This window comes from Physella acuta, unplaced genomic scaffold (genome assembly GCF_028476545.2).
Source record: "Physella acuta isolate Inbredline_101_S28 unplaced genomic scaffold, ASM2847654v3 ptg000147l, whole genome shotgun sequence".
NCBI classification, from domain to species: Eukaryota; Metazoa; Mollusca; class Gastropoda; family Physidae; genus Physella; species Physella acuta.
In genome coordinates this window covers 107,529-117,717 of record NW_026731666.1, presented here as the reverse complement: position 1 = coordinate 117,717, position 10,189 = coordinate 107,529, and the positions used below count along the sequence as shown (strand labels likewise).

Below are 10,189 nucleotides of genomic sequence, written 5' to 3'. Positions count from 1 at the left end.
CCCACAGGCATCCCTGTTAGCTTGATGATCAGGGTTAATTGGGCTCGTTAAAATAAAACTTTCACCAAATTATAGCCCCTACCTTAATCATCCCCGAAGTCAGACCTCCCTAATATGTTGTTCATTTCAGTGGCGTAGCGGGGGGGGGGGGGGGGGGGGGTTTTGCGGACCGCACCGGGTGACACCATTTAGGGGAGGTGACACAAAGGCAAAAAATAGCAAAATATATAGAGAAAATTGATAATTCCACTTATTTAAGTGATCAATTCGAGTGTGAAATAGTGTTTTAAGAGCAAATTTGACAAATCCTGACAAGGGTGGAGAGGGGGTGCAAATCGAGTGTTTGAGGGGGGGGGTGGTGGTGGTGGTGCAAATCGAGAGTTGAGGGGGGGGGGGTGCAAATCAAAAGTTTGAGGGGGGGGGTGCAAATTGAAAAGTTGATCCAGAGAGCGCACCAAATTGAAAGTTAGTTTGTCCCCAGGCGCCGGGAAGGGTCGCCAGGCTTCTGGGAGGGTGACACCATTAAGTGCTGCACCGGGTGACACCCGATCTCGCTACGCCACTGGTTCATTTAGCTTAACACATACAATTAAAAAACCGCTTCGTTCATAGCAGCAACAGTGATTCTACCCAGTATCCGGATGGCCCAGTCCACCACCGATTGTTACCATAATTACCCCCGTCTTAACCCTGACCTAAATCTTAACAAACAAAAACCTCACATTACCATACTATTCGCCTACATAGTGCTCGTTTTAAAAGTAAAATCAGCGGTCTGTGAGGTCTGTGCCGTAGGATATTCAGATGTAAATCACATGATCTCTTGTAAACTCAAGGTATTTTTAAAAAAAATTTTTGCTAAATATTTAAGGAGGCTCGCTTTTTAAATTTATTTTCTCAATACAAGCATTATAGCGAATCAGTGGCGTCACTAGGTCGGGCAACACCAGGTTCGAAAAATTGCGAATGTCCCCACCCCCTCCCCTCATCCCTGGTGAAATCATCTCTGGTGCGTGACACTACAATGAAATATATCTTATTTAATGAGAAAGTCAGCATTTCTAGTAAGTGTAATAACTCACTAAAGATATATACATACTTAGATACAGGGTGACGCCATTAGGGAGGGGGAGTGACTGCCTATAGTTTAAATATACCATATACAAAGTCGTTGATAGGGAGTGACAACCAGGATGTTTGCACCGGGTGTCACCCGACCTAGTGACGCCACTACTTTATGCCTACTAAGTTGCTATGTGACTGGACACAAGCATTACAATTTTTCATTTTGGTGTCATCCCTCCCCCCCTTCCCACCCCCGTCGGTGTTCGCCAATGGGAAAACAATACCAAAACGCCTTACGTTAAGCTAAATATAGTCTAATAGCCCTATTATTACATTTACCAAAACTTTTTAAAAAGTCGTAAGTTAAATGTAGTAGTCGGTGCAGAGGCGTAGCGACCCTTCCCGGCGCCCGGGGACAAACTTTTCGATTTGCGCCCCCCCCCCTCGAAATTTCGATTTGCACCCCCACCCCCACAAACTTTCGATTTGCACCTCCTTCGAGGTTTCGTTTTGCACTCCCCCCCTCGAACTTTCGATTTGCACCCCCATCAACCTTTTAATTTATTTTTCCAACCCATTTTGGCGCCCCCTAAGGTCGGCGCCCGGGGACATTGTCCCCCCCCCCCCCCCCCGCCCCCCCCCCCCCCCCCCCCCCCCCCCCCCCCCCCTCCCCCTCGCTACGCTACTGAGTCGGTGGTCCTATTTCAAAACATCAACTATTAGTTAATGATGGCACTCTAAAAATAGCAATAGGCCCAGCTTTTTTGTGTACCAAAAACTAACAATGACAAACAGAATCGCGTCATTTTGTTGTGTCTATAATGTACGTTAAAATTCGACCTTCCATAACAAAGGAAATCGATATTGTTCTATAAATATTTATAATCGATTCCGCAATTGCCCTCTCTTCCTTACCGTATTCATTTTATTCTAAACGTATTTCATGATCATGATACTGACATTATTTCGAAAATATTTCGAATGTATTCATTGATCCTCATCGAAATCGTACCAAAACTTTTCTTATAACTACAACTTACACGTACATTATTTTATTTTAAGCCAATGTTTAAGGGGAGTTTACAGGATAATTTCTATTTTTTAAAATTATGTATTAAACTGTACTTTCTTTAGTTTAGGAACTTCTGTTTGCATAGTTAAGAGAAAAAAAAACATTAAAATTTTTTTTTTTTTTTTTTTTTGCTGTAGATACAATTGTTATGTAATAAGTTACATATATTTTAAAATGTAGGTATCTTTAAAAGTATTGTAGTCACAATCATGAAATTTTGTACAGTTGGTCTTTATTATGTTTTAGATGATGTAGAGAGAGCATTTTTAAATAGACCTAAAACTTTTTAAGATGCCTAGTACCCTTGAGGGTCATGAAAAATGAACTTGTATATTTTCAGAAAATGGACATTCTAATTTACTTTTTGCTAAATCTGTAAGGGATACATGAAAATGCCCTCATAGGATAATAGAAAAGTATAATGGCAATATGCATGCCAAATCTCAATTCATTATCTCTAAAAACAAAAAAGATACCTAACAATATGTGTTCAAAAATATTAAAAAATGCGAAACAGAGAAAAACGCAAAATAAGAAGTCAGAATAAAATTGTATTTAATTCCTCTTCAACAAGAAGTTAAAAGTTACATTTTTCATCAATGGCAACCATCTGGCAATAAATAGAGATAAATAAAAGTAAATTTAGACAATTAATAATGGTAAAATTTTACAATTTTAAACGATAACACCCTTGAAAATAAAAGACGTAAAAATCCCAAAAAATAAATTTTCAGGAACAATAAATATTTTGAATGAAAGATGCTATAACATTGTTTTAAAACATTTATGTTAAAAGGGAACATCCAAAAAAGCTGTTAAATAATAATAATAGGCATTTACAAATTAATTCACAAAGATTACATTGATGGAAAAAAAATTTATGAAAAGTCAAAAACCCCCCTGCAATATAAGAAGCCCCACCCTCCTCCACCTGTCTGGACTCATTTTCTTTTGTTTGTGCCAGTTGCCTGGCTATCCTCCTCCTTTTGCTGTTAGACTCAATGGCCAAATCTGCTTTTCTGACTCTTTTTTCGTCACGTAGCTGGCCTAATCTGGCGCCTTTCTCAGACAAGCTGCAACCCACTGCTGTTTGAAATCTATGGGTTGCAGCAGAACCCTGGTTGAATTCGCCAATGGCGAAAGCTGTGCCTATCGTAACCCTAGACAAACCATTAAAAATATGTTTAGGGCAGCGACTCCAAATCATGCCATGAAGGCTCTCATTAGTGTTCTGCGTCTTCCCCAGCAAGCACCGCTTCAACAGAGCTGGCTCTGTTAATTTTCTGTAGATTGCTTCCACATATGGAGCAACCTTTTCATTTAGGTAGGTTGTCAGCCTACCTTTGTGTGAAGGCACAGACAAACCTTTAGCCTTCGACCTCTGATAAAAACACCAGGAGTCTTGGCCCCCTGGGCACTTATGATGCTGAGGTGTTTTGTCAGTCGAAGTTGAATGAAAAAAAGCAGCCCAAATGGCATCGCTCATCTCTTGTACTGAACCATTGTATGTCCTGACAGCCTTGGTGTAGTAGCTCTGAAGAAGACCCATTTTGGTCTAAGAAGAAAACAAAAACAACTTTTGATTACAAATGCATAAGTTTTTTTTAAAAAATATCTTGCAATTCTAAAAAAATAAATACAACTAGGCTTTCCAAGTTATTACCTGTGTCAGGTTACCAAGGCCAGCTCCTCCTAATCTAACACCTCTCTTGTTTTCAGCATTGACTAGGTTGCGGAGTGCTGTATTCAGCCTCTTGGCCACATGATTGATGCACTCTTGCTTCTCAATCATGTGCCTGTATGGTCTGCTCTCAAGCAGAGCCGAGTAAGTTTTTGTGTCCCCATCGGACACAATTGTCGTATATCTCAGCTGGTGCCGAGCCTCTGATCTGCCCCACATCTTCTTGGCAGCTTCCACTTCCATGGCACCAGACGAACCACTAAAATTTCTGGAGCACTTTGCCTTGTGTCCCTCGTACCAAGTCAAATGTTTCTCTGGGTCAGATTTCTTCAAGTTATCCCCAACTGTCGAACATTGCTGATTTGATAGAATAAAATGAATTTAGAATATTGAATCTTCTCAATAATTATACAAGCAACATTTTAAAAATAATTCTTTTCACTCATAATACATACCTGGCAATATGTTGACATAACATGTGAGTCAATTGCAAGCCCTGTCTTGACATCTATGACGACACCAACACCCAGCTTTGAGGTGTGTCCTCGCTTGGCCCATGTGCCGTCGTAACTGACAGCTATATTGTGTGGGTTTTCACTTTCAGAATATGCTGCTTTTACTTTCTCTGCAGACTCATCAAAAATTGAATTCAGCTCTACAGACATGGCCTTCTCTATCAGTTTTACGTGGTCATTGAATGCTTGGCAGGTCAGCATTTCCAGTCCCATAACCTCGGAAAATTTAGCCAGGTGTGCATATCCTATGCCTGCATACAAAGATGCAAACACAATGCCCCTGTTATGTTGAAATACTTTGGCTGAACACTTCTTTGAGGTGTAGGCTTGTGACCTAATACTTTGACAATGTCCACAGTAAAGTTTTACTGGTACTGCCAGTCCTTGAATACGATCTGCATCGCATTGCAGTTTGAGGTCACTGCTGCCACAGTCTGAGCACACAACACCTTGAAGTAGACCTTGAAGGCAATTCAAGTCAACTATAGTTGTGGGCAGAGTTGACTGTACAGTGGGTGCCTTCACATCAGCAAAATACGCAAGTTTGCGCCGTGATGCCGACATGTTTGATGTGGGTGGTGTTGACGAAACGTTTGGAGTGACTGGTGAAAGTGGAGCCACACTAGAGGCAGGGATGTTTGGTGACCCCTCCATTTTCTTTAGCCTAGCAGCATTCATGTTAGCTATTTTGGTCCTCATGTTTGAAGTAGTGTTCTTTTTAGGCATCTGAAATTTTAAATAATTGATACTGATACATTAAAATAAATTAAAACAAAGCTAAATCTTGTAGTAAGTAAAGTAGGAGAATCGAGTCAGTTGTAGATCTAGATCTAGCTAGAGTAGACTAAATCTAAGATTCTAGATTTTATAGTTTATAGTTATCTAGAATCTAGATTTAGATCTATTCTAGATTTATATCTAAGATCTGTTTATCTGACAATGTCATCATAGCATACAATAACATGATTTCTTTTAGTTTTAGAATCTAGAAAATCTAGAATAGATCAGATCTCGATTCAAGATCTAGATCTAACTAAATTACTGAATAAATGAGTCTGGTTGAAATTAAAGTTAAAAAAATAATAAAAAGCTTTACGTACCTTCAATAATGTTAGTTATGTCTCAAATTTGATAAAATAGGCGTAGAAATACTCAAAATATGAGAGGTAGTGCTGAATCGAATGTATCGTGACAACTGCTAAATCTCATGTGTAAACGATCGCCATTTTGAAAACCCAATGCATCGTGGGTAAAATGTTACTAAAATTAGACTTCGACCAATCAAAACGGAGGATTTCAAAATATTGACATTCTTTCAGCCTCTTTGTTGAAATGATTTATTTTTAGACATGTTCACTAGTAGGTCAGTTAGGTGCAGATTTGGATGGGGTTTAATTTGATACCACATGGTCGAGGTTTCGCACAATACAAAATGGCTGTTGCTATGACCAAAATTGACATAAAAAGGGATTTTTTCAGCTTTTGGTTATTTTCCTGTAATACACCACTATCAAATAAAAATATTTTTAAAATACTTAGAGGACATTAAATGTTCTGAAATACTTGGGATCGATTTAATAGTATATTTTCCTAGCTAGAAACGCAATAAAAAAAAAATGACAATTTTTTTGGGTCTCCTTCATTTTTCCCTTTAAACCTCCCTTAACAACATGCAGTACTGAAACACGAAAACGACAATCGATCGATACCATCTCGTCACTCACTCGCTGAGCCAGATGCGAGCAGGCAGAACATCGAGGGGAAAAAAAAAGAAAATAGATACAAATAAAAATACAGGCAGTCAGCCTCGCTCTGGAACCATTGTAGGTGAGTAGTTCATTATCATAATATGGTTCCAATATGGCGCTCGTAAAGATGGAGAACGAGCTTTTCTGGAACCTAGCAGTATTTTAGTGCTTTTATCTTATTAGTGAATTATGAACAGCGAATATGTAGTCAAAAGTAAAGTAACGCATTTAACAAGCTAAAAAAGGTGAGTAGATTTCAATATTTCTAATCATTTTGCGTAAAAATTGATGCGTCAAATGGGGAATTTTGTTGACTCATTTGCATACCAATTTGGCAACACAGCCACATCGTTCCAATATTATTATTATGTCGCACTGCCCAAAAATGCTCTTTTGTCACCAGTGTTTTGACCTTAGTTAAGCCTAAACTTTATTCTTGTAGGCCCTATTTATTCACTTATGGCTTGTCATATCTAAAGGTATATTTTTAGATTCTAGATCTAGATTCATGAGCTAATAAAATAAATAAATTAGGCCTATCCATCACCGGTAGGAACAGGAATGTTCTTTTGTAAATAACTAGATTCTAGAATCTAGATCTAGATCTAGATCTAGATCTAGAGTAACGTGCCGAATAGGGAACGCGCCCGCATAGGGAACACCCCCACTTAAAAAATTTATTACACTGTTATTTGGATTTTTTTTTACGAAACTGTGGTGCTGGCATGTAGTATGTCCATTTTGGAACTCTTCAGCATTAATTTCATTATATTCAATTGCCCCTAGAGGGGAATAATGAATTGATTAAAATTTGGTATGGCAGCAGCCATGTTAAATGCCATTCCGGATAAGCGACCCCCACCCCAGTCTTAAGGCTATATTTTTAATTGTGTTGCGTTTTGGTCAATAAACTTGCTGAAATTATAAAGTATTAACATGCCTGACAACATACATTCCATAATTGGCGTTGTTTTCTTCCCCATTTATTAAAAAAATAGGGTGTTTACTATGATGCTCACTATTTTTTACCTGGGCCAAATAGCGAACACTATATTTCCTTATAATAAACTCTTCCCAGGGTCAAGGACACCGTCAAAATCGAGTAATTTTAATTTGAATTATTTGAGAGATAAAAGCTAAAATAAAACGTTTTTAGTCATTCTATTACAAAACAACACATTAAAAATGTTTTAAACTGTAAAATTGTGTACCTAGTTATGCTTTAAAGAGCAAAATATGAATATGTTCCCTATGAGGAACGGGTGTTCCCTATTCGGAAAAAATGTAAAAAAGGTGTTCGCTATTGGGAAATACAGACACATGCAAAAAGTAGAAAAGTAAAATCTAAAATGCGAATGAATACAAGGATGAATAGTCTATTATTATTCTCCTATAAATAAAGAGTATTAGGGTCCATTCGGTTTTTTTCTAGGTGAATTATTAATGAAACGAGGTGCCCTCATAGGGAACACGTCGCATTTTTTGTGTATCGGTGTTTATTAATGGCACTTTACTCTAGATCTAGAATCTAGGGCCCTAGGGTGTTTCACTCACTACTGGTTACAAAATGAAACAATCATCATCATGGATTTGGAATGGATAAAAACTAAGAAAGGCCTATCTAGATCTAGATCTAGTGTAGTTTTTGTTTTAGGATTTTAGCCTAGATCTCTACTACTTAACAGGTAGGCCTAATAAATTACTAATTTTACTTAGGGCCTATTTCTTAAGTTCTTAGTATTAGTATTTTATTTAGTATTACACTAGTAACTACTCAATTAAATAACATAGGCCTAGGCCTATATCTAAAATTCTAAATCTTGATCTACTAATCTGTGATCTTCAATACTTATTAGAATCTAGATCTAGACTACATGTCGATTTACTACACTACATAAGATCTTGTACTAAATAATACTTATTGACTATTGTAGGCGTTACTTGGCTAGATCAAGTTCATTTACCACTACATCTAGATACTAGAATTAATGAACACAAACCTCTACCCCCACAATGCAGAGGCGTAGCAAGGGGGAGGGGGGCGGGGGGTGCGGACCGCACCGGGTGACACCATTTAGGGGGGGGGGGGTGACACAAAGGCAAAAAATAGTAAAATATATAGAGAAAAACTTGAGGAGGGGTGCAAATTGAAAATTAGAAAGTTTGTCCCCGGGAAGGGTCGCTACGCCTCGGGGGGGGGGGGGGGGGTGGTGACACCATTAAGTACCGCACCGGGTGACATCCGACCTCGCTACGCCACTGCCACAATGTACTATCATTCTAAGAAGAATGACATAAAGGTTGCACAGTTCTAAGTTTATCATTGTTTAAGAAGATTTAAACAAAAAAAATACAATTGTCTAGGCCTACCTTTAATAATAACTTGATATCAAGTTCAATTATCAAAGTAATTTGATAGTCTGCCTTGTAAAGGTGTTAGTTATTAAATGTCTGCTCTGCTAAAACTCAATAGTAAAGCTGTGTTGCTTGTTCCCCTGTTGTTTACTGTACACAACCTACAACATAGCTCAACACAACTGTAGTCTACTGTATTTTTGTCTGGTTTAAGTATCATACTATACGAGTAGGCAATATATGTTACCTTGTCCAAATTATTCTGATTACTCTTTCTTTATTTTATATTATTTTGTTATTGACGGAAATGTAAATTAATTAGCATTACATTTTCTTTGAATATTACATTTCATTGTATGCAGAATAATTTTATATTTTTAACTTGTAATTTTCAATTTATCTTCTGCTAAAAAATACTAAGAGGACTAATATATTGCAAATAACCAATATACAACAAACATCACACACCCAATTAAATAATTATACAAGTATCAATGATGATTTAACAGATGATGCTTGACCTTTTTCTGCAGACATCATTATTGTGACTAAAAAAGTAAGCATAGCGACACTCAAATATTTCTCATAATTTTTCCTCTTTAAATATGTAGTACATCATCACAGAGATATTCCTTGGGGTAGATCTTGATGGCTAATTAATAAAATTAAATCATAATTTAATTTTTATTAAGCTACAACAATTTTTATTGACTGAATAGTGGCAGTTTCTGTTTTTTGCAGGTTGATTAATATGTAGGTTACGTTCAAAGAAATATGTTAATCATATAACTATACTAATAGGTTAATTAATAAATTGTTTTAGTAATGTAACTTTCTATCATAGGAACTTGTAACTAGCTTATCAGCTGATTGCAATAATTATCCTTCTACTTATAATAATTAGCCTAACATCTGCAATTCATATGTATGCTATAATTCCAGTATCACTCATTTGATGTACTGGTCATAATCTCTTAGCTTTAGCAAATAAAAAAGTATTTGGTTTAGGAGATAGCAGGCACATAAGTGAAATGTATCTTTTTGCTCCACTTGGGGTAGGTTAATGTCATAAGACCTAGATTATAGTGATGGTACTTTAAACTCAGCTGTAATGTACCCCCAAAATTGGACTGCTGATAAAATTAGGACTTGATTAGTGTTTGTTTAAGAAGGCCTATAGTTATGGCACTTTAAACTTTAAGCTTTAATGTATCCAAAATTTCAACTAGATTAGTGTTGGTTTTAAGAAGGTCTATAGTTATGGCACTTAAAAGTCGTTATAAACCCCTAAATTTGGACTGCTGATAGAATTAAAGGTAGTAAAAAATCTCTTTAGATCTAGCGATCCATAGGGCAGATGACATAGAGTTCAGATATTTCTTAACCTCATCATATGAAGGGAAGGTGTGGTCAACACTTTGCCCAGCCACCTTTACTTGCCCTAACATGAGTTAGGTACCCATCAGAGCTGGGTTGACTCAGGGACATTATACTGACTTAAGCCTGGATTCAAACTTTACTTTTGAGTTAGCAGCCTAGTGCTCTACCGAATAGGCCACGCCGGCCCATACTGATAGAATTACAGCTAAATTATTGTTAGTTTTAATTAAGCTGTAATGTACCTCCAAAATTGGACCACTGATAAAATTTCATCGAAGTTAGCAGTACATTCAGGATCAACAATAAGATATCATAAGATTTGATTATGGGGTAAAGGTAAACAAAAAGTTGTGTACCTCTGTACTGAGTGATG

The 10,189-nt window shown here is 37.2% G+C and overlaps 2 protein-coding genes across 7 annotated transcripts in view; one reads left to right on the top strand and one right to left on the bottom strand.

Moving 5' to 3' along the window:
* Positions 1-2,498: 2,498 nt before the first annotated feature.
* On the bottom strand, positions 2,499-4,897 carry LOC131935516 (uncharacterized; the record flags this gene model as incomplete). The annotated part of the gene is made up of 4 exons (XM_059291933.1): positions 4,274-4,897; positions 3,801-4,175; positions 3,034-3,692; positions 2,499-2,594 (listed from the first exon to the last, which is right to left on the bottom strand). Coding segments are annotated over exons 1-4 (1,754 nt in total), but the record flags the coding sequence as incomplete, so codon positions are not given.
* Positions 4,898-6,021: 1,124 nt separating this feature from the next.
* The window catches only part of LOC131935517 (serine-rich adhesin for platelets), a 56,372-nt gene continuing 52,204 nt past the window's right edge, over positions 6,022-10,189 (top strand). For 4 of the 6 annotated variants that reach the window (XM_059291938.1, XM_059291934.1, XM_059291939.1 and 1 more), the window contains exon 1: positions 6,022-6,160. The gene's annotated coding sequence lies outside the window, so the exon portion shown is untranslated. The other 2 variants (XM_059291937.1, XM_059291935.1) reach the window with 1 other exon arrangement.